This window comes from Mus caroli, unplaced genomic scaffold (genome assembly GCF_978045245.1).
Source record: "Mus caroli unplaced genomic scaffold, Mus_caroli_1 scaffold_13, whole genome shotgun sequence".
Lineage (NCBI taxonomy): Eukaryota > Metazoa > Chordata > Mammalia > Rodentia > Muridae > Mus > Mus caroli.
In genome coordinates, this window is record NW_028227268.1 from 6,204,920 (window position 1) to 6,227,158 (window position 22,239).

Consider the following 22,239-nt stretch of genomic DNA (forward strand, 5'->3'; position numbering starts at 1 on the left):
AGGTTACCTGGCATCAATGGCACCTTCCACTGGCAGAGGTCTGGAGACCGGGCCGTAGGGTGTGTCCTGGAGACCAGAGAAATTCTCAGTGTCAAGTCCATACTCCTGGTGCTCCAGGTGGCTCCTCCCACCTTCCCAGCACCCTCTGGGCTCACCATGACCCTCTTGGTGACTGCTCCCTCTAGGCGCTCTGGTGGTACCTGTAGCAATCGGGCTGCCAGGTGGATTTCAGCCCAGCTGGACACAGCGGCCACCTCTTGGGACTCCCGCTGGACAGAGGAGGAACAGAAAGAGCTTTGCTTGTGTGGTGGCAACAGTCTTCAGACAGGGACAGGCAGGCCTTTGCTTGATCTAGCCAGCTGCCCTGTTACTCAAAGGACCAGCAGCAGCCAGCTGTGGCGGTGCACGCTTTTAATCCCAGCACTTGGGAAACAGAGGAAGGTTCTCTTGTGAGTTCAAAGTCAGCCTGAGCCAAGAGCATATGAGGTGCTCAGGACTGCATGAGGCATGCTCTGGGGCTGAAGGCCTTGAGTGTGAGTCCTGACTGTCTTTCTTAGCAGCTGAGCTGTTCTGACAAATCCGTTCCCCTCCTCGACCCTCTGCTGCTTATTGCTAGGGGGAGCATTATCCCTAAGGGCACAGGGTTGCCACGAGAATTCAATTTTGTTACTGTTTTTTAAAATGCCACAGGGTCTCCCCAGTGCTCATCAGTCAGCAGCTTCTTGGTTAGCTCCTGGTGCTCCTTCTTAAGGGTTACAGGCGAGCACAAAAGGCGGCATGAGGCAGGCGGGTGCAGAAGGACGGGGGTCACTGTCCTCATCTATACAGTAGGGGTCTGTCGGCTTTCAGGGGCAGCCCAGGGCTTTGTGATTCTCCACACACAATGGCTTGGCGTCAGCACTGCCTGGACAGGGCAAACCGTCACTGCCCGTCCCGTGCGCTCCGTGGTCCTGCCCACAAGGGAGCACACCTCTGAAGAAGAGAAGCAGATGTTGCCCAGATGCAGGATGGTGGCCAGCACAGCCCAGACTTCAGTCAGCTCCTCTGCGCACAACCCTAGCCCCCTCAGGGCCTTCATCAGCTCTTTGAAGTCCTGAGCATCCTCCTTGCCCTGCAGCCTGCAGGCCCCGCCCTGCAGAGAACAGCAGGTTTGTGGAGGAGCAATGCCCGGCATCCCACAGTGTCCTGAAAGCCATGGCTGAGTCTGGGCACGCCATCTGTGAGAGCCTCTGCCCTACCTGGTTGAGGTAGTAGTAGGCCTCGGGTCCCTGCAGAGAGAGCTGCTCACGTTCCGTGGGGTCCAACCCTGCCAGCAGCTCATAAAAAACATGGAAGCTTCGCTCAGCCTGGGCCTTGGGTAGAGAAACTGGCTTGGTGGGGAGCAGGGTTTGAGGGCTATGCCCCGTTCTCTTTCCCACCTTCAGAGCTGGGGAGGGCGTGGGCAGGAGGCTGGTCATTACCTGAAACACTACTCTGGAGGTCTCAAGCAGGTAGTGGGACACAGAGGCTCCTACAATAAGCCCCCTGTGGGTAAAAGAGACAGGGTAGGTATACCCAGGAGCACTTCTCTGAAGGGGCAATTTAGGGGCTGAGGCAAAAGATAGTATCCCTGCTCCCATACCCAGGTGCCATTGAGCCCACTGGTTCCTGTCACTCACTGCTGCAGGCAGAGGCGGATCTCCTGGCCGAATCGGCTGGCGTTGGCATTGAGGATGGTCTTGGCATGGCCGAAGCTGCCGAGTACGGGCAGAATGTCCTCCAGCTGTATGAGGGTTTGGGAGACTCGTGTGTTCTTAAAATGGCCTTGGTACCCACCGCCCACTGAGAGTTCTCTATACCGCTGGCTGTGTGGACCCTCAGGGAGTCAGTCCTATCAGACCAACCCCCCCACCCCACCCCCCAGTTCAAAGGATAGCTCAATTTGTAGAGTTACTACAGAGTGAGTTCCAGGACAGCCAGGGTTACACAGAGAGACCTTCGTCTTTAAAAGAACAAAACCAACCACAATACAAAACAAATAAAATAAAAAGGTCTAGCCCCACTCCCTTGCATTGAAAAACCTTGGGGTCTGATCCATGAGAAGCCGCAGGCTTGGAGAAATGGCCTGAGAAATAGCCAGGTGCCTCCTGCCAGACCTCACCTGAGCCCGGTTGGCCTCCATCGGCTTCTGCCCTAGGCTGCTTAGAAACTCCAAAATCTTCTTGGCCCCCTCAGTCTTCCCTGAGCCACTGTGTCCCCTGCAATGGGGGAGGGGCTAAGGATGGGGGGAGGCACAAGGGATACTGCCCCACTGAGCCCGGGCAGTGGGAATATACTGCATGAAAGTGATTCCTATCCTGTAGAAAGGCTATACCTGGTTCATGGAGAATAGCCAGAAAGAAGTGCTACTTAGCAACACCCAGGATGGTCTCAGGACAGTCCTGAGGATGTCTTCCCAGCAGAGCATGGGGCCAATAGTTAGGGTATGCTGTGGGCTCAGGCAAGCAAATTAGGCAGAACTCACCCCAGGAGGATGCAGGAATCCTGTCCAGTGCTCTGAGACAGGCTATAGGCTGCTGCCCCAATGGCAAAGATGTGTCTGGGGGGGGGGGAACAGCAGAAGCATGAGAAGGTGCCAGAGATGGCTGTCTGGGGCCTCCTAGGAATAAGCGATATGCCCACGGGCCCTGGCACTCACTCAGTAAGACAAATATTCAGGGGGTTAAGCATAGAGTCAAAGGGTCAAAGTCACATACGGTGTGGTGTTTGGGGCCTTCCTAGGATGGTAGCTGGCCAAGACTTCTGATGAGAAGAGAGGCAGGGACCGGTGGGGGTTCAGAGCAAGTAGGAGGGGCCCTCCGAAAGTCTGGTAAGGAAAGCAGAGGTTCTCATGAGAAGGGGTGGGAGAATACAAACAGGATGTTCTGATGCACCCCAAACCAGCCTACCATGCATGTCTTGTGGGGACCCAGGAAGAGCTGGCTTTACACACAGTCTAAGGATGAAGAGAGGCCTCAGGGATATCCAGGAGCTCCCTGTCCACAGAGGACAGGGAATCTAGCCTACACCCCCTTCCCTGTGGTCCCCCTTACATAGATGCGGCCCAGGTGGAACCTCTTCTTGAGGCACAGCAGCACAGAGCTGTCACACACCAGCCTGTAGGGACAGCAGGGCCGAGGGTGAAGTGACTGGGCAGCCCTAGGTAAGCTGTGCCACTTCCAGAGGGGCTCTGCAGTCCCCCCCGCCCCATCCCCTGGGGGGACGCCTGTAAGTCCAATGACTTGGGAGGCTGAGACAAGTGTACCACGTGTTCAACTCCTGCCTAGGCAACCTGCTAAGATTCTTCCACAAGTTAAAAGGTAAAAACAGGCTTGGGGCAGGGAGCAAGATGCCTAGGAAGGTACAAGCACTCGCTGCAGAGCCTGTGACAACCAGTGTGACCCCCAGAAACTACAGGGTGGCAGGGTGGGCAGGTCAACTGCAAGTGGTCCTCTGACCTCTACATACATGTGTACGTGGGGCTCAAGGGCTTGCAACTCTCACTCTCTCTCTCTCTCTCTCTCACACACACACACACACACACACGGGGGGGGGGTGTCTCTGTGTAGCCCTGACTGTCCAGGAACTCACTCTGTAAACCAGGTTGGCTTCCAACTTAGAAATCTGGAGATCTGTCTGCCTCCCAAGTGCTACAACCACAGCCACAGCCAGGACTGACTCTCTCTCTCTCTCTCTCTCTCTCTCTCTCTCTCTCTCTCTCTCTCTCTCTCTGATATATATGGGGTTATATAGATTAAGACCAACATGCAGCAGACCTCAGGTTCAATCGATAGTTAAGGAGCGGGGCTGCAGATTTGGAAGGCACCTTGCGCCCCAAATTTGTCTTTCCCTGAGACAAAAATTCTCTGTTGATTCAGTAAGGTTGCATACGATTTTGAAAGGTCTGAGGGCGGGATGAAGTATGAGAAACTATGAACCAGGGGCAGCGGATTTGGCATTGTGCCCCTCACCGCAGCCTGGCGAGGTCTTCAATGTCTTCCAGGCCCTCTGGGAGACTCCCGGTTTTAGCACCCAGAAAGGGTGGCATCTCTAGGTTCCTCTGGAGGCTCAACTCCAGGTCCCTTTCCAGCGCTGCCTCAGTGTCATCCTCTGGCTCCCACCGCTCCCTTGGTGACCTGCAGGGGCTATTCTGCCGCAGGCGAGTCTCCAGGGTGAGCTGAGGCAGCAGAGTATCAGCGCCAAGCTCAGGGTCTTCGCTGGGATTAGAGTCCTGTGCCCAGTGCACCCCAGTCTTAGCTTCCAGGGTCTCTGTCTCTGCTTCGCTCCGGTTCTCATCTGGTGGGGTCTCAGACGGGAAAAAGGAGGGACCCTGACAGGACCTGACCACCCCTTCTCCATTAGCTTCTTGCTCCTCTCTATCCTCTGCAGCTTCAGCAGTGGGGGCGTCCGCGGATGTTCCCGAACTGCTGCTGCCCGACTCCTTCCCCGCATTATGGATGCGGGGAAAGACCACTGCGAATTTGGGATCTGGAGCTGGATCCTCGATGGCTGATGCATCATTAGAGACGGAGCTACTCAGAGCCTGCGGAGGGCTCGGACCACCGCCAGGGAGAGCTCGCGGCGTTCCCCGGAGCCCCACCAGGCGACAGGCTAGGCGCAAGGCCAACCAGCGCCGTGGCCCGGGCACCCTGCCCCGTGCCTCGAGCGCCCTCTCGCGGCCCCGCTCCTCACACTCCCGCGGGCTCGGGGCCCGCGCCTCCGTCCGACGTCGCTCTACCCGCAGTCGCAGCCAACGCAGGAAGCCCAGGGTCCGCGCCACGCGCTGCAGCCGCGCCTTGAGACCCACGCGGATGCCACCAGCGAACTGGGGAGACGCGCCGGCTGGGGGCCTCGGACGCAGCCTGCGCAGCACCACGAGCGCAGCCAGTGGCGTCCGGTCCCGGGGCCCTGGGTCCCCTGCACCCGATCGCTCTCTGGCTCCCCCGTCGCTCTCTCCCGCAACCACAAGCGCCTTTCTCGTCACCTCTCCGACCTGGAGGAGCTGAGCCCCGGGAGCCCCCGCTGTCTCAGGCTCGGTGCCCAGCAGCTCAGCCTTTGGCTGCGCCCCGACATCACTGGTGTCTACGATTGCGCTAGAGTCCTGGGGACTCTGAGAGCCTCTTGGGACGCTGGAAGCTGCAGCTTCGCTCCCCAGCTCTATCTCCTGGGATTCAGGGATGCCACTTGAGGTTCCTGGGATCTTCTGTGGGAGATGTCTGTGCCCAGCCCACCCGGGGTTCGAGTCTGTATCTGTCCGGGAATCATCACTCGCTCTTTGAGGCCCCATCCCCGACGACCCTTCGTTGCTCTGCAGCTCCAAGGCGTGTCCTTCGCTGCCTGGATGGTTGCCCTGCACCAGAGTTGAGCTGGATCCTCTGACTGGAGCGCCTTCTGAGCTGGGATCCGAAGGTTCCATTTTGGGTGGCCGCTCCGGGGCTCCACCGCCCTGGCTGCTGCTGTCCTGGGCCTCGCGGGCTTCACTGTCCAGACACGAGCTGCCACCATCCCCGCCCGACGTGTCCCCATCCCTGCCAGGGGTCTCTCCGTGACCTCGCCGAGTCAAAGGTCCCCGATCCTTTCCTCTCCTGCGGCGGCCGCGTTTGCCTGTCCTCTCTTCTTCCCTGGGGATTCTCTGTTCCTCCGTGTGCTCCCCACAACTGTCCCCGGAGTCACGGCTCTCCGTGGGTCCGTGTCTCAGACGCTGCGAGCTGCCCTGCTTCTCCTGGGTCTCCTGTGATGTTCCCGTTTCTGCACTTCTGCAGCGGTGGTTCCCCTCTCCAGTGTGCTTCCTCTGGCCTCCAGCGGTCCCCTTGCCTCCGGTGGCCTCGTGCTCCGTAGCGGTCTTGTTCTTGCGGGCTTTGCTGCGGGCAGGCCTGCGGTCCCGGCTTGGGGCGCAGCAGTCGGCGCTGGCTGACCCAGACTCCCGCTCGGCTGAGGCTGGTCTCCCAGGTCGAGGCCGGCGCTGGGGAGCTTTGCCCTTACTTCCGCCCATGACCGGCTTCCCGCTGTCCTGATCCTTTTGCCTTCTGATCTGATCTGACTGCCCATGGGTGCTCTGAGGCCTCGGTTGCTATAGATGCTTTCTGCTCCTGCAGGGTTATGGGCTCAATCTGTCCCCCCTCCTGGAGTCTCCCTCCTGGTCAGCAGCATCAATAATGCAGGAGGCAGCGGGTCCTGACCCGGTTGGTCAACAATGGAGTGGAAGCGGAGGAAAGAGGAGACGCTGCCGCTGTGGACAAAGGCCGTGGACAGGGGGACGACGCCATGACTCCTTGCCAGGCAGGTCAGCCTGGCACTAGGCCAGACTGAGGAGGCCAGGCTCTACTTCAGCCTCACTACTGACCTGCCAAGAGGGGCGGAATGAAGTTGTTTTACCTGAGGGCTTCTCCAGGAGACAAGGGATCGTGGCTATGGGACTGGGCAGGGGACACTTGGGCGTTCTCTTCTTTTCCGTTGCGAAATACAACTTACTAAAAAGTGGATACCCTAGGAATATATACCTTGAACTGTGCACCCTTTTGGACTGAAACTAGACTCATGGGGGAACAGGAATCAAATCCCAGTCCCCTAGAGGAGCAGCCAGTGTCATCCAGCACTGCTCTGCCGGCTCTCCGGCCCCAAAGGAGTAGTCAGGAGACCTTCGTGGATCTTTTCCCTACAAGGCTGAGGAGGGCCCTGTGGATTCCAGCCAAGTCCTCTACTAACCGAGTTACATGCCTAGCCCTCCCCACTGCTTTCTTTTTTCTTTAAAGATATATTTATTTATTTTATGTATATGAGTACACTGTTGCTGTCTTCAGACACACCAGAAGAGGGCACTGGATTCCCTTACAGATGGTTGTGAGCCACCATGTGGTTGCTGGGAATTGAACTCAGGACCTCTGAAAGAGCAGCCAGTGCTCTTAACCGCCATGCCATCTCTCCAGCCCCACTCCCCCCCTCTGCTTTTTCAATTAGCAATAATCACATCTTGGATAAACCTCATTGGCTACAATACTGCCACCCATTGAGAATACTGTGTGATGCTCTTTCATTCAAAAGGCTTGCCTACAAGGTATTTATTTCTTTAAAGATTTATTTATTTCATGTGAGTACACTGTTGCTGTCTTTGGGCAGACCAGAAGAGGGCATCAGATCCCATTAGAGATGGTTGTGAGCCACCATGTGGTTGCTGGGAATTGAACTCAGGACCTCTGGAAGAGCAGTCAGTGCTCTCTTAACCACTGAGCCATCTCTCCAGCCCTTACTAATTAATTAATTAATTAATTAATTTCGGTACAGGGTTTTGTAGCCTTGGCTGTCCTGAAACTCTCTCTGTAGACCAAGCTAGCCTTGAACTTAGAGATCTGCCTGCCTCTGCTTCCCGAGTGCTGCTGGGATGAAAGGCCTCCCCACCCTGCCTGGCCCCGAGGTTTTGTAAAACACTTAAAGCTTCTCGCCTCTGCCTCTTCAGTTGTTCAGCGTCATGACGAATTCATGCACTGTAGTCTAACTAGTTGTTATTGATAGATTTCAGGGTTTCCCTGTGCAGTTCTGGTTGTCTTGGAACTCACTGTGTAGACCAGTCTAGACCAGCTGGCTGCCTGCCTCTGCCTCCTAAGTGCTGGGATCAGAGGCCTCCACCTGGTTCTTGGTGGATTTTTAGTTGTATTTCTTTTTTTTTTTTTTTTTTTCGTTTTTCGAGACAGGGTTTCTCTGTGTAGCCCTGGCTGTCCTGGCACTCACTTTGTAGACCAGGCTGGCCTCGAACTCAGAAATCCGCCTGCCTCTGCCTCCCGAGTGCTGGGATTAAAGGCGTGCGCCACCACGCCCGGCTAGTTGTATTTCTTTGTGTGTGCGCGCACACGCTCACACGCCTGCATGCACCTGCTCACTGTGTACTCTCATAGCACAGTCCTTGAGTGTGATCAGACAGCAGCCAGCTTACAGGAGTCAGTTCTCTCCTCCCATCCTGTGTGGTCTGGGGATTGAACCCAAGAGGTCAGGCTTGGTGGCAAGTGTTACTGAGCTAACTTGTAGGCCCTTTGGTGGATATTTATTTACCTTGATTTTAATTTTTATTTTTTGAGACAGGGTCTCTCTACATAGCACTGGCTGTTCTGGAACTCACGATGTAGACCAGGCTAGACTGAACTGCCTCCCAAGTGAGTGCTGGGACTAAAGGCCTGTGCTATTAAGCTCCTTCTGATGTCTCTCTCTCTCTCTCTCTCTCTCTCTCTCTCTCTCTCTCTCTTCTTTCTTTCACTGAAGTTTGTGGGCTGTGGTACTGGCACAGGCCTTTTACCCCAGCACTCAGAGGCAGAGGCAGGTGGATCTCTGAGTTCCAGCAGGCTGGTCTGCAGAGCGAGTCCTAGGACAGCCAGAGCTAAACTGCTAAACTGGGGGGGGGGGGTGCACATGAGATTCTCACCCAAGTAGCCAGGTCCTGCTACCAATTATGCCTTAATTGCTTGCATCCACCAGGCCACGTGCCTCTGTATTACTACAGAGAAGTTCTCATAAAGGCTTTTCAGGGGTGGCCTGTTGAGGGAAGGTTACCCCTCACCTGTGTTCTACCAGGAAATCCAATAAACCCACTCGTTCCCCCAGGGTGAACTCTGGCAGAGAAGGTCTCAGTTTGTTCCTGGGACCTTAGGAGGAGGGACAGACAGACAGATGCTGCATAGCCACCCCTACTCCTGGAAAGTTAGCAACGCAAAGCTTGGTGATTCAAATGCTCTAAGAGGGAGTTCTCTGAACCTCTCTCTCTCTCTCTCTCTCTCTCTCTCTCTCTCTCTCTCTCTCTCTCTCTCTCTCTCTCTCTCTCTCTCGGCTGGAGATGGACCAGAAGCACTGAGAAGCGCAGGTCCTCAGGCTGTTAAAGTGAAGACGAAACAAGGTGTTTATTAAAAACTCAGTTTTACTCGAGGTGGTTAAAATTTATAATTTAAAACCCAGCCCACTACAAAAGAGGGTGGAAATAAAAACTGTGCAACATTGGTAAAAGGGTCAGGACAGACAGACAGACAGGGCCCAGGAGGGGCAGCCCCCGTGGGAGCTCCCCTCTCCTGAGGCCAGGAGCAGCAACAGGAAGGTGGCCAGGGTACTGGCAGCCCCTGGCCCGGCTTGGGCTGGCAAGGCCCTCAGTAGTGTGTGATCATCCCACAGCCTGGGTGCTGTTCTAGTCACTCTGCTGTGGAAGGACAGACAGTAGTAGGTCAGGATCATGCTGGGCAGGGAAGGTGCCTCTGTCATCCACCCAGTGTCACTGGGGGTGATCTCCAGGGCTCACGTGGCCCTGGAGGCCTGTTGGGCCCTGGAGGGGTGGCAGTTCTTTTAGGGACCGCCTTCCCATCCCTCCCTGGCAGCAGGCCCTCCCCTCCTCTGGAGTGCCCACAGCCCTACCTTCTCCATTGCTGAGCCTGCAACCCACAGCCACACGGTGAGGATGCCAATTGCCATAGCTCCTGAGGTGGCAGAGACAGGGAGTCACTATCCACGGGTGGCCTCATCCTCCATGTCCCCACATTTTCCCAGTGCTGCAGTGACTTACCCCCGGTCCCCCTCCAGCGTGCTCTGGATTTCCTTTAGGACCCCTGCTGGGTAGGAGAGACCCAGTGAGACCTCTGGAGGCCAGGCCGAGGCCAGACTTTCTCCTTTACCAGTGGGGTCCCTGACAGGCTTGTCCCTGGCCCACAAAAAGCATTCCTGGCTTCCTCTGGCTTTCCAAGCTTTGCTCTGTGCCCCAAGACATGCTCCTCCCTCCCCCCTGTGAGCCTCACCGACCCCCACACTGACTCACAGGCGTCATTGAGTAGCGCGTGCTCCATCACTGGGCCCGGCTTCTTCTCTGGAAGGCAGGGTGGTCAGGTGGGCCTGTCCTGGGCCCTCTGCCCAGCCCTCTCATTACAAGGGTTAAAGGGAGGGAGCGCTGGAAGCCAGAACCCCAGATGCAGGAAACTGTCCACTCCTGCTCCCAGACTATCTTGCCTTTCACTCACCCTTGGCCCCTCTCCTCTTTTACCCCAGGCTAGCCAGCCATGCCCCAGGTGTACCCCACACAGCAGCCTGAGAGGCCTGTCTTACCATCTCCATCACTTTGGCTCCTTGAGTTCCTGTGGAGGGGCAGACAATGAGGGTTAGGGACCACTAGGTTCTGAAAATCTGTGAGGAATGGGTGAGGCCGACCTGTTTGATTGGTCTGGGCGACTCGGGTGGAGGTCTGGACTGGCAGTGGCAAGGAGTTCACCTTGGCCACTTAGTAGATGCCTCAGAAGGAGCCAAGCTGTGGAAGGCCTCTGGGCTTCGTCCTCACCTGACGTGGCCTGAGGAGGTCATTTTGGGGCCCGTGCCATTGCCATTGCTGGGCCGGTTGTGCTTCTTGGCTTTGGTTGAATCCACCAAACACCGGGGCTCAACCAGCCACTTGGTGGAGAGAGAAAAGCGCTCGAACTCCGAAGGTGATATCAGATAGAAACCTGAGGAGAGGCAGAAGAGCCCTGAGGAAAGCCAGCCAAGGCTCCTGGGCCCTGTGGCTGAGACAGGGCCTCCCTCCCAGGGGGAAGGGGACAGAGCCTGCCCGACAGAGCTCCACATCTGAGATGCTCTTGGCTCTCCATCCCTGGCAGTGCCTGAGAGAGCCCCTCCCCCTCCCCCAACCTCACAGAGGTCCCAGGCGGTGCCCCCACACCTTGGCCATGCTTGGTGAAGACACAGGAGGCTATGCCGCTGACGTCCTCCCGGCGGATGCAGCTGTACCGCACCTGGGGCTTGAGCAGGGGCATTGAGACCACCTGGATGTCACCCAAGTTGGTGAGCACTGCCAGGTGGTGCTCCCCATAGTCCTCAGCCCTGCAGCTGCCAAAGTGGGCGACACCGACTCGCCGCACCCGTGAGCCCTCCAGGGCCGTCAGCTTCAGCTTCAGTTTGGCGCTCACCTTGGGCAGTGTGAATACCTGGGCATACATGGTAGCTGGACATGAGTACCACATAACCAGACTGTGGTCTTCCCACCCATTACTACCACTGGGGCCTTGTCCTCTAGCAGACACCTCATGCTATGCAGCAAGCATATCTGAGTCGCAATGCCTCCCCTCACCCTCCAGCCCTCAGACGCAGCTCGTGGGTCAGGAGGATGCAAGGCCACTGTCATCTATCTGGGCATTCTGTACCTTGCAGACTCAGGTCCTGCCTCGGTATTCCCAGCTCTGACCTTTGGGTCTAAGGCTGACACATACAAGATCCCTTCCTTACTTCCTGTGACCCTGTGGCCCTTACTCCAATGCAACCCCAGCTGTCCTTGTTTGTGTTCATCCAGGGGCTGAACACTACTGGTGTCTTAGGGACATCCAGGGGACCCTGTCACATGGCACCTTGAATTGCTCCTCCGACACCACAAGCAATTGGTGGCTCCCTTGCATGTCTGGGCTCTTCGACAGGTCGTGGGCCACTTCCAGGGGCTCGGGGAGGGGTACATTGTGCCCGTCGAGCACCAGGATGCCCACCACAGGCGCGCGGTGCATTAACTGGATCTCCTTGGCTACAGAGGAGGGGGGTGGGGAAGAGGCAGGTCGGGGACAGGGCTATGATGGGTGGCTTGGTGACACCACACTCCCTAGCCCAAGATCGGGCCCTCTGTGTTTTCCCATCCACCACTTACCCTGCTCTGCCCGGACAGGTTCATCCGTTCTTCTTTCTGCAGGAGGCACGCGCAGGGAAAAGGCGTAGACGGTGCCTCCGTTGGTGCCAGCCCACAGGGAGGGACAGTGGCGGGAGCCTGCCAAAAGAGTAAAGGTTTGGGAATCCAGCCCCCAGTCCTGGGGGTTGAGTGGGGCTGGCAACCTGGGCTTCCACCCAGCCTAGCTAGCGAATCTCTAAAGTCAAGTTGGCTTCTTCTTCTTCTTTTTTTTTTTTTTGAGACAGGGTTTCTCTGTGTAGCCCTGGCTGTCCTGGAACTCATTCTGTAGACCAGGCTGGCCTCAAACTCAGAAATCTGCCTGCCTCTGCCTCCCAAGTGCTAGGATTAAAGGTGTGTATCACTACTGCCCGGCTGGCAAGCTTTTTTTTTTTTTTTTTAGTTTTTTGAGACAGGGTTTCTCTGTGTAGCCCTGGCTGTCCTGGAACTCGCTGTGTAGACCAGGCTGGCCTCGAACTCAGAAATCCGCCTGCCTCTGCCTCCCGAGTGCTGAGATTAAAGGCGTGTGCCACCACGCCCGGCTGGCAAGCTTTTTTAAGATTCAGTTCCCTCCTCTAAAATGGACATGCCATGGGCCTCGCCAGCCTCCTGGGAAAGAGCTCCCACACTCTCATGAGGCTCCCCACTCAGGTGATCCTAAACCTAGGACAGCTCTGCCCTTGCAGGGACACAGCAGACACCGCTCACAGCCAGCAGGGAAAAATCAGGCAGGGGTTTAATGCTTCCACATGCTGTCTGGGTGGCACATGAAGCTGAAGCCAGAAAGGCTAGGTGCTGTGTCTAAGTCCAGAAAGGCTAGGTGCTGTGTCTAAGTCCAGAAAGGCTAGGTGCTGTGTCTAAGTCCAGAAAGGCTAGGTGCTGTGTCTAAGTAAGTCCATACTTGTAGTGCTCAGTGGAGCAAGGCTATCAAGCCAGGCAGCCAGGCTGGCAAGGCCTAGGGGAAGGGAAAGGCTGGTGTAGGCTCTGGTTTCTGTCTTTACAACTGAATGAGTATCGCTCTGAGGGTCCCGGGCAGCAGCTCTGCCTATGTGACTTCCCACCGGAAGTACCCATCCGCCCACTTCCTCATGGCAGAGAACCCATTTCTCCGTGGCCTCACACCATGAGTGTCTCCCACCAGGGATGTGTCCTACAGCCCTGACCTCAGGCTGGCTACTCACTGTCCCTCAGGTAGGTATCAGCGAAATAAAGGGTCCGAACAAAGCCGGTGAAGGAGTCCTCCGCGGAGCGGGCCTCAATCTTCCGTTGCACAGGCGCCAACTCCATGTTCTGCAGGCCCGTCCGCTCAGCCTTGGTGTTCACAGCCTGGGCCTGCGCCTGCAGGAAGTTGGGCTAGGTCTAAGGGCTGGCTCTCAGGACACTCACTCGATCAATGCTAAGGGCTGGCCATAACCATGCCGATCTGACTGCTTGGACCCAAGAGGACTTTGTGCAAGTAAGAGATTTCCCGAGGAGAACTTGCCTGACCTTCGAGCATTTCATGGAGGGAAAGGAACAGAAAAATAATAGGATGACTGTGCTGGCTAATTTTATGTCACCTTGACACAGGTGAACGTCATCTGAGAGGAGAGAACCCCAGATGAGAAAATGCCCCCATAAGACTGATCTGTAGGCAAGCCCATAGAGAATTTTCTTAATTAGTGGTTAATATGGGAGAGTCCAGCCACTGTGGGTGGTGCCATCCCCTAGGCTGGTGGTCCTGAGTTCTACAAGAAAGCAGGCTGAGCAAGCCAGTAAGCAGCATCCTCCACAGCCTCTGCATCCGCTCCTGACCTGTTTGAATTCCTGTCTTGATCTTTGATTACATGTGAGCCAAATAAGCCCTTTCCTCCCCAAGTTGCTCTGATCATGGTGTTCATCACAACAATAGAAACCCTGACTAAGACACCAGACTTTCTCTAATTCCATGGGTTATTATTTTTTGTATTTATTTATTTGTATGGTAGGGTGCAGTGCAAACCAAAAAAAGCCCCTCCCCTCCACACCTGCTTTTGGGCACAGTGTTCCATCTCAGCCACAGTGACCTGACTCAGACAACAACTGCGCATATTTGCTCAGGACTTGCCTCTCACGTAAGTATCACATCTATGGCTTTCTGGATGGAGACAGCTGAGCCATCAGGCAGCTGTGGCATGTGATTGGCCACTTGGTAAGTGGGTGGTGAATCTACTTGATCTGGATTCAGATCCTGAGGGAGAGCTGTACGGTCCTGTAGATGGCTGCTCTGAGCCTGGGGCCTCACCTCGCCTGTGGGGCCACCAGGCCGCCGTTTATGACTGGACACTCTGCTGCGGCGCATCCGACGGAATGACTGGCGCAGAGACTTCTTGAGGGACTTTACTCGAGACAGAGGGCCCTCCAAGGCCAGCTGGTCACTGGGGTGAAGTGTGCACCTTGAGGAAGTGGGAAGTCGTGTCAGGCCATCAACACTACAGAGTCACAAGGTCCCAGTCCCAAGCCCCGGATGGATGCCCTGCTCACTTGACAAAGACCTGTCGCCGTTGCTGGTGATCGAAGAGGCCGAAACCATGGCTGGTGCCAAAGGCCACAAGCCGCCACTCAGAGTGCAGAGCCAAGGAGGTGACCACAGCTGGGGGCTGGCACTGCACCAGTACAAAGGGCTGAAATCCCGCCTCAAAGCACACGGGCCCCGGGCGGGCGGCGAGGCGCTCGTGCCCCTTCCAGCGGTAACCCTCCTGGTCCTGCAGCAGGTCAGCCTCCACCTGCTCCACGGCATGCTCGGCCGCCTCATCGTTCAACTCCAGCACCAGCACCTGAGGTGGGGGTGGCAGATAGCTCAGCAGAGGCTAGACAGCCCGGCCAGCAAAGGACTCAGGAGCCAGGCCCAAGCCCAAGGCCTCTGCCTGACTCCAGTCCAAACTCTCATTTCTGGAGGCGGAACGACCATCACTCTGGGGTCATGCTAATCTAGCACCCTGCATCTGCTAGGAAAAGCAGCAGGTGTGCTCCTGACGATGCCCTCGGGCAGGGGTTCCTGTCCCCCCCACAAAGCCACCCAACCACTCTGTCCTCAACCCCACCCTGCCCAGCCTGCTACCTGCCCTGCCGTGCCTGCCACAGCCAGGTAGCCGCTGTATTTGCAGAGGAAAATCTTCTGGATGCCCAGCCGCGGATCATCGCTGTAGGGATCAAAGGAGCCCACCTGCCAAGGGACGGGGATGCCTGTGAGTGGCCATGGCGCATCCTAGCTTGGGTCCCTGCACCCCTGGCTCCCAGGCTCCTGGCCTCACCTTGCGGAGTGGGGGCCACTCGTCCTCACCCTGGGCACTGAGATTCTCACTGAGGTCCGTGTCTGTGAGGAACACCCTCACAGTGCTCAGTTTGTAGAGCAGTCGTAAGCACACACCCGAGGCATCCCAGAACCGCACAGTGCCATCCTCGTGCCTGTGGGCAGAGCCTGGTGAGGGCTATGTCAGCCAGGGTGTCTGGGGTCTCCAGGGTTCCACTCCCACCTACCATGTCTCCCTTGGAACAGGGAAAGTAGCCACTAAAGTCCCCTACCCTGTGAGCAGCAGGTCCCTCTGGGGTGGCGGTGGGGCCAGGCTGGTGCCACCATCTATGGGCCACTCCTAAAAGAATAGAACAGGAAGTCCAAGAGAACCTGGGCCCAAGACAGGAGTGGGCTGAGGGCGAGGGCTGGCCCTACCATGGTGGAAAAGTGTGAGTTCTGGCGGCTGCCCGCGGCGATGATGCGTTCCCATAGCTTCAGGGGGATGTTGGAGACGTGGTGGGAGCAGGTGATGGCAGAACAGTGCAAGGAAGCCAGGTAGGGCAGCTGGACTGGTGGCCAGCCAGGTGTCTGCAGGTCAATGACCACCAGTTCCTCCTCGGCTAGCACCACCAGGGCATAGGGGTCATCAAAGGCTGGAGAACAGGCAAACAGTCAGGGTGAGGAAGAGGCAGCCAGTCCCGTCTGGCCTGTAGACAAAGCTCCAGGCTGGGGAGCTGGAGCCATCAATCTGCACTGCTTGCCGTGTGCAAAGTAAGAGCAGTAAGCAGAAGTGCCACGACCACGGCCTCACGACGAGGCTGCTGCTGACACCGGTGCCCCTCAGAGCCTGACAAGAGGCCCGGAGCTCAGTCAGGGACAGGAGCAGCTACAAGCCGCTGGGAAACTCTTCCTAATGTTTGGCCTTGACTGACACCCTGATGTCAAGGGAGGGGTTTGCCTGGTAGGCCCAAAGCAAGGTGAGGCAGCGAGTTAGAGAGTATGTCTGTGTCCCCACAGAGCAGCCTCCGCCTGTGAACTGCTTATCAAGGAAGAGATGAAAGGAGGGGTAGCTCCAGGTAGCCAGAGCAAGAAGAGGGGAGGAGGGGGCTGGAGAGGTGGCTCAGTGGTTAAGAGCACTGACTGCTCTTCCAGAGGTCCCGAGTTCAATTCCCAGCAACCACATGGAGAGGGTGAGAAAGAAGCAAACACGGGCCTAGGGTCTCCCTGGGAGTGGGGAGCCCAGAAAGAAGACTCAGGCAGGAGCATCTGAAGGAAGCAGCCTCCATCCCAAGGACCTCGGCTCATGGTCATTGGTAGAGGAGGCCTGGTTCTCCTTCCTGGACAGTTCCCTAGTCTCCCAGGGTCTATGCCAACCCTTGTCTTGTCTGTTTTCTGTATGCCAACCCTTGCTGGTCTTGTCTGTTTTCTCTATGCCAACCCTTGCTGGTCTTATCTGTTCTCTCACTTATGAGGTTGAGCTAGGGCTGGCCCCGTAGGACCACCTGCTACCCCACCCAGACTTCGGTTGACCTCATCTAATCCAGGACCCTCTCGCCAAGCTGGACTGGCATAAATCCAGCAACACAGATGTGCCCGAGTTGGGCCAAATCCCTTAAAGAGGGATTGGGACAGGCAAGAGGTGTGGCCTGGAAAGATGGCCTCCACCTGGGAGAATGGCAGAGAGGGTTCACAAAGAAGGATAATAAGGCCAAGGGACCCAAAGGGTGGCAGGTTAGGGAACATCTACACAGCGGCCTTCATTTTTGCATCTTCCCAGCACCCAAACTTCCTATGCTTTCCTACCAGCCGCAGGGTCAGCCTCTGAGAGAACAGTGAAGTCAATGACACGGGAGGTGAAGTCGAAGGCCGTCTGCTGGCCGTTGTGGACCACTGAGATGCAGTGGCGGTCCCCATAACTGGCCCGTGGCATACCGCCCTGGAAGATGGTGAAGGGCAACCTGTAGGCACAGGAGAAAGGTGGGCTGGGGCTCCTGTACAACTCCTGATAGTCACAAGCGGGGTTGGCATCTGGGACCTGATGGAGCATACAGGGCAAAGCCCCAGGCTTTGTGCCAGGGTCGGGAGGCTGAGGGATCCCAAAGCCTGAACGAGGCGAGTCTCTAGAGTGACTAGAAAGGCAGAATAGACTCCCATTTCTTCCCAACTGCAGTGGTGAGAAGGGACATCCGGGCTAGGAGCCTTGGGCTTCTGCAGCCAATCCTGCTCTTGTGCAGTGGCCTCCTAAACTGTCCCCACACCGGGCCACAAGAGTCAGGAACTCCAGCCAACAGCACCTCTCTGGGAAGGTTGAAGGAAGGGATGGGAGGGGATTTTGCAGAAATCGTCTACTGAGAGATCTAACAAATAACAAATCTACCCCAACCTGGGACCAAGATCCTTGTGTCCTCAGTGGGCACTGTCTCTCTGGGCAGGAGCCTGGGACGTTCCCAGGAAGGCTGTCTATACAAAGCGCAAGGGATAAGGCACCCGCACTTACCCTTGCCTGGTGGTGAGCCAGAAGATTTTCGTTATAGCTTTGCAAGGAAAGGGACCTAAAAGAAAGTGTCACCTTGAGCAGGTCTTACACAAGGTCTAGATCCCTTATTTCAATCTAACCACAAGTCAGCCTGTAAGGGGGAGGATTCCTCTGTGCAGTTCCCTGAGGCAGTCACAGCGGGTACCAGAAAACCAGCTGTGTGGCTTTGGACCAAGCCCCGAACCTCTCTGGGCCCAGATTCTGCTTCTATGAGTGAGGCAGCCCACACCCGAGACCAGGACAGCCCACAGGTGCTTCTCAGACAGAAGACAAAGTTAGACCCTCTACACAGAAGCACTGACCGTAAGGTATAGAGCTGCGCAGAGGTTCTGGGTTCTGGGTGTCACTGGACACGGGCCACTGGCAGTGGCTGCCGTCGGAGTGGCAGGTGACAATCAGGCAGCCATCCCGCTGCCAGCTGGCATTCTCCAGTTGCTTTGGAGGAAGAGAGGAAGAGATGAGAGGTTGGGATCAATCAGGACTGCAGTCTGCACATGGGACTGGGAGAGCCGCCCTTCCAGACAGCACCCACCTGGCTGCTGAGGAAATGACCGAGCGCTCGGCTGCCCCGAAGGTCCCAGATGACGACGAGGCCTCGGCTGTAGCCAATGAGGATTTGGTTGGGGTCTCGAGGGTGCTCCTGCAGAGCCTCCACCATCTCAAACACTCGCCGGTGGCGAGCCTCCTCTGGCAACCTAGACAAGGGAGTGCCATGAGCCCACGCAACAGTGGGGACCTCACATGCCAGCCTGGGCAGATGGTGGGGTTGGCCATATCACAATGAGGGTCATGTAGAACAAGACATGGTATCTATATATTAACACACACACACAAACACATGCATGCACGTACACACACACACGCAAACTCAGGTGCCAGGTGTGATGAGAGACACTATGATGAGAGACACTATGATGAGAGACACTATGATGACAGACACTATAATCCTCAAACTTAGGAGGGAGAAAGATCAGGTGCTTAGGATCAAGCGCAGTTGTACACTTAGTCGAGGCTAATCTGGGCCACATGAGACTCCAATCTTTACAGATAAATTGAGTGTGGTAGCACACACCTTTGATCCCAGCACTGGGAGGCAGAGGCAGAGGCAGAGGCAGGTGGATCTCTGTGAGTCCAGGGCCAGCCTGGTCTATTTAGCAAGGTCTGAGACAGTCAGAGTTGTCTAGAGAGACCCTGTCTCAACCCACTCCCCTAAAAGGATAATTTTATTGTTTTTAATCACGTACACATGTGTGTGCCCTTGTGTACACATGCGCACATGAGTGTCTATTAGTGTCAGTGTGAGTAGAGGCCCAAGGCAGCAGACCCCGTGGGAGCTGGAGCTAAGATGGCTGTGGGTGTTGGGAACTGAAGTCTAGTGTTCTTCAAGAGTAGAAAGTACTTAACTACGGAGCCATCTGCCTAGCCCCGAGGACAGTTTTTAATGAAAGCAAGTAACATTTACTGGAATTTAAGTTGCTGAACAATGAAATGTGTTTGTTTTAAATAATTTTTAAAATTTTTACTTCACTAGATGTAGTTATTTTATGTATTATGAGCATAGCATGTGTGTGCGGTGCCCAGAGATGCCAGAAGAGGGCAGCAGATCCCCTGGAACTGGAGTTATGCCTACCATGTGTGTGCTTGGAACTGAACCTGGGTCCTCTGCAAAAACAGACATTGCTCTGAGCCACCTCTCCAGCCCCTTGTTCAGTTTTTTTTTTTTTTTTTTTTTTTTTTTGGTGTTTTCGAGACAGGGTTTCTCTGTGTAGCCCTGGTTGTCCTGGAACTCACTCTGTAGACCAGGCTGTCCTCGAACTCAGAAATCCGCCTGCCTCTGCCTCCCAAGTGCTGGGATTAAAGGCATGTGCTACCATACCCGGCTTAAAATTTTATTTTATTTACTATGTCAGTGTGCATGACGTATGCCTGTGAATATGGCACGTGTGTGGTTGGAAGACAATCTTTTGAAGCCATTTCTTGATTCCTTTTACCTGGGTCCTGGGGATCACATACAAGTTGTGGGGTTTGAGTGGCCAATGCTAAACTTTGTGTGCTGAGCCATCTTGATGCTGCTGTTCTGTGTGTGGTATGAGTGTGCGCGGACATGTATGTAGACTCGCGTGTGGAGAGGATGCCCTGGCAAAGGCCAGAATTTGGCACTCTCTTCCCATTCTCTGCCTTAGAGATAGGATCTCTTGTTGAACCTGGAATTCACTGGTTCAGTCAGGCTGGCAGGCCAGTGAGGCCTAGGGAGTCTCTGCATATCATCTTTGTGCAAACCGTCTGTGCTGCTCTTAGCCACGCTGTTGCAACATCAGTCTCTGTGCTTCGGAGCAAGCTCCAGCCTCTGCTCTCTCCCTGCTGGGATTACAGGTGTGCAGCACCAGGCCTGGCTAAGACCTCCTCAGTGAACACAAACAATATCGTCAGAAAGGAAAACTGTCGGGCAATTAGATGGTTTCCAATCTTAGGCCACTATGCAGCAGTATGGGTGGGCTGTGGCTCAACAACAGAGTGCCTTCCCAGCATGCCTGAGGTCTTGGACTTGATTCCCAGCACATACTAACACACACACACACACACACACACACACAGAGGGAGCAGGGGGTGGGGGAGAACACCCTACAATGATGATAAAGAACTTCTGTCTCTGTCTTGAAGTATTTACCTCTCTGGACGGAGGCCTCATTAAATGCAATGTCGCCAGACTTAAAGGAAGGAAAACTGAAAAACCTACGCACCATGCAATGGGGTAAAAACCATGGCTTGCAGCTACAACACTAGCACTCGGGAAGTAGAGCTAGAAAACTCTGGATGCCAGCCTTAGATACATAACCTGTTTGGGGCTATCCTGGGTTATTTGAGACCCTGTTTCAAAATCTCCTGAACAAATTTCAGCAAGTGTCAGAGTAAAAGGTGAAGAGAGATTTAGACTGCCAGAAGGAATTCTCAGGTACCCTAGCCCCTCCCCACTAGCCTCAGCCAGCCACCACGGGGCGAGGGGTAAGAGGTGAGGGACAAGGCTGGGCCTTGATGGGGCCGCTTGTGCCGCAGCTGGTCCTCCTAATGTCCTGTCCGTAGACTTAGAGCAGGCTTTTTCACACCAGCCATCCGCCCTGTTTCTCTACAATCTGCTTTGCTCTGACCTCTGGTGTGCTGCCCTAGCCCAGTCCTGCCCTGTCCTGTCAAGTGGGAATGGAACGTGGCTGTAGTCAGAAGGACCCCACCCCACACAGGAATCCCCACCAGCTGTGGCTGGACAGAGGGGCCCTGCTTCATACCCACATGGAAACTAGGAGAGCCTGGTCCAGGGCTGAGTCCTAGCCCACTGGCCACCTGCCCCGCAAGTGTACAGCACATTCCACCGCTGTCACAGAGACCTGATAAGCCTGTGTCCAATTCTATTGCCCCAGAAGCCAGTCCCCCTCCGCATCCCCAGAGCTGCTCTGAATTCCTCTGTGGCAGATCCTGACATCAAGAGGTGACGCTCACAAACCTCCGGGTGGGTTTTTAAGCCACAGTACCTGGAGCCAGTTCAGCTGATGCAATAAATCTGAGCCCGGGCTCCCTCACTGCACAGTCCTCAGAGCTCTGAGATCTGTGGTCCCATGTGCACAGTGCACAGGACTAAGGAGATACTGACACAGTGGGCTCACTTCCCTCCTCCTCCTCCCCTCCTCCTCTTACTCCCCCCTCCTTATTTTTATTCTCATTATTTTATTTATGTCTGGGTGTTTTGCCTTCATGTATGTCTGATCACCATATGTATACAGTACCTCTGGAGGCCAGAAGAGGGCGTCGGATCCCCTGCGACTGGTGTTACAGACAAGGTTGTGGGCTACCATGTGGAGATGGAACCTGGGTCCTCTGAAAGATCATCTAGTACTCTTAACTCCTGAGTCATGGCTCAGCCCATTTTCCGTTTTGGTTTAAGACAGGGTTTCTCTGTGTAGCCCTGGCTGTCCTGGAACTCACTCTATAGACCAGGCTGGTCTTGAACAGAGATCTATCTACCTCTGCCTCTTGGGTGCTGGCATTAAAGGGCGAGCGCCACCACAACTAGCCACTTCTCTCATCTTTAAATGAGTTGACAAAATCACTTTAGGGCTATGGTATTAATAGATGTGGGGTTGACTGAGACGCAACTGGGGAACAGGTAGAAGGTAGATGGTTTTACTTAGAGTTCCCAGGCTAGACATGGCAAATAGTCCTTACTAGGGCCCAGGAGAAGGCCGTGGCCCACACTCAAGACACTGGGTAGCTCACCATTGCAGCACCTCGTCTGAACAGATGGTCCTGTCGTGCAGCGTGCGGAACCCCGGGAGCTGCACCACAAACACGTTGCCGCTCTCGGTGCCCAGGTAGAGCAGTTCTCCGGAAGAGTGAGGTAGAATCTCAGTGACCTGCGTGGCACTGGGGGCAGACCTGCGACAGGGACAGCTGCTGATGAGATATCTGCTGTCTGGTTTTACCAGCCGTTTCTAGGGAAGCCAGGACCCTGCGGGTCTTGGCTGGCTTCAGAGCATCTCGCTCAAGCTATGACATAACCACTTTACAGGCAGCAGGGAACATGAACTGGGAGGCAAGGAAAAGGGCTGGCGCTGTCATGCACAGGAAGACGTGGGTATGGGAAGGGCACGGCCCATCATTGTCTAAAGGAGTTCCAGAGCACCAGATGATGGTAGCCTGAACACTGAGTTAGACACCGCCAAGGGTTCAATGGGACCCAAGAGATGAGCACACCCTAGCACTGAGGGACAATAAGGTAAGGAGTACCCA

General features: G+C 55.5%; 2 protein-coding genes across 5 annotated transcripts in view; both read right to left on the bottom strand.

The window, feature by feature from the left end:
- The window catches only part of Myo15b (myosin XVB), a 36,653-nt gene extending 30,472 nt beyond the window's left edge, over positions 1-6,181 (bottom strand). Inside the window, exons 1-10 of the mRNA XM_085829423.1 lie at positions 3,990-6,181; positions 3,072-3,135; positions 2,736-2,845; positions 2,504-2,578; positions 2,141-2,237; positions 1,659-1,762; positions 1,239-1,524; positions 971-1,132; positions 156-269; positions 8-66 (exon numbers count right to left, since the gene is read on the bottom strand). Of these exons, the coding sequence (XP_085685549.1) occupies positions 8-66; positions 156-269; positions 971-1,132; positions 1,239-1,524; positions 1,659-1,762; positions 2,141-2,237; positions 2,504-2,578; positions 2,736-2,845; positions 3,072-3,135; positions 3,990-6,010 (3,092 nt within the window). The 5' untranslated portion in view covers positions 6,011-6,181. The remainder of the gene's footprint in view (positions 1-7; positions 67-155; positions 270-970; positions 1,133-1,238; positions 1,525-1,658; positions 1,763-2,140; positions 2,238-2,503; positions 2,579-2,735; positions 2,846-3,071; positions 3,136-3,989) is intronic.
- Positions 6,182-8,897: 2,716 nt separating this feature from the next.
- The window catches only part of Llgl2 (LLGL scribble cell polarity complex component 2), a 34,220-nt gene continuing 20,878 nt past the window's right edge, over positions 8,898-22,239 (bottom strand). For 3 of the 4 annotated variants that reach the window (XM_021176465.3, XM_021176466.3, XM_029483694.2), the window contains exons 6-26: positions 21,727-21,885; positions 17,993-18,155; positions 17,763-17,895; positions 17,422-17,476; positions 16,728-16,882; positions 15,360-15,577; positions 15,215-15,282; positions 14,944-15,097; positions 14,751-14,855; positions 14,174-14,466; positions 13,935-14,085; positions 12,853-13,009; positions 11,657-11,773; positions 11,370-11,536; positions 10,688-10,952; positions 10,313-10,475; positions 10,084-10,112; positions 9,800-9,847; positions 9,551-9,596; positions 9,403-9,464; positions 8,898-9,190 (exon numbers count right to left, since the gene is read on the bottom strand). In XM_021176465.3, coding sequence (XP_021032124.1) covers positions 9,183-9,190; positions 9,403-9,464; positions 9,551-9,596; positions 9,800-9,847; positions 10,084-10,112; positions 10,313-10,475; positions 10,688-10,952; positions 11,370-11,536; positions 11,657-11,773; positions 12,853-13,009; positions 13,935-14,085; positions 14,174-14,466; positions 14,751-14,855; positions 14,944-15,097; positions 15,215-15,282; positions 15,360-15,577; positions 16,728-16,882; positions 17,422-17,476; positions 17,763-17,895; positions 17,993-18,155; positions 21,727-21,885 — 2,716 coding nt within the window. In that variant the 3' untranslated portion in view covers positions 8,898-9,182. The remainder of the gene's footprint in view (positions 9,191-9,402; positions 9,465-9,550; positions 9,597-9,799; positions 9,848-10,083; positions 10,113-10,312; positions 10,476-10,687; positions 10,953-11,369; positions 11,537-11,656; positions 11,774-12,852; positions 13,010-13,934; positions 14,086-14,173; positions 14,467-14,750; positions 14,856-14,943; positions 15,098-15,214; positions 15,283-15,359; positions 15,578-16,727; positions 16,883-17,421; positions 17,477-17,762; positions 17,896-17,992; positions 18,156-21,726; positions 21,886-22,239) is intronic. The other variant, XM_021176467.3, reaches the window with a different exon arrangement.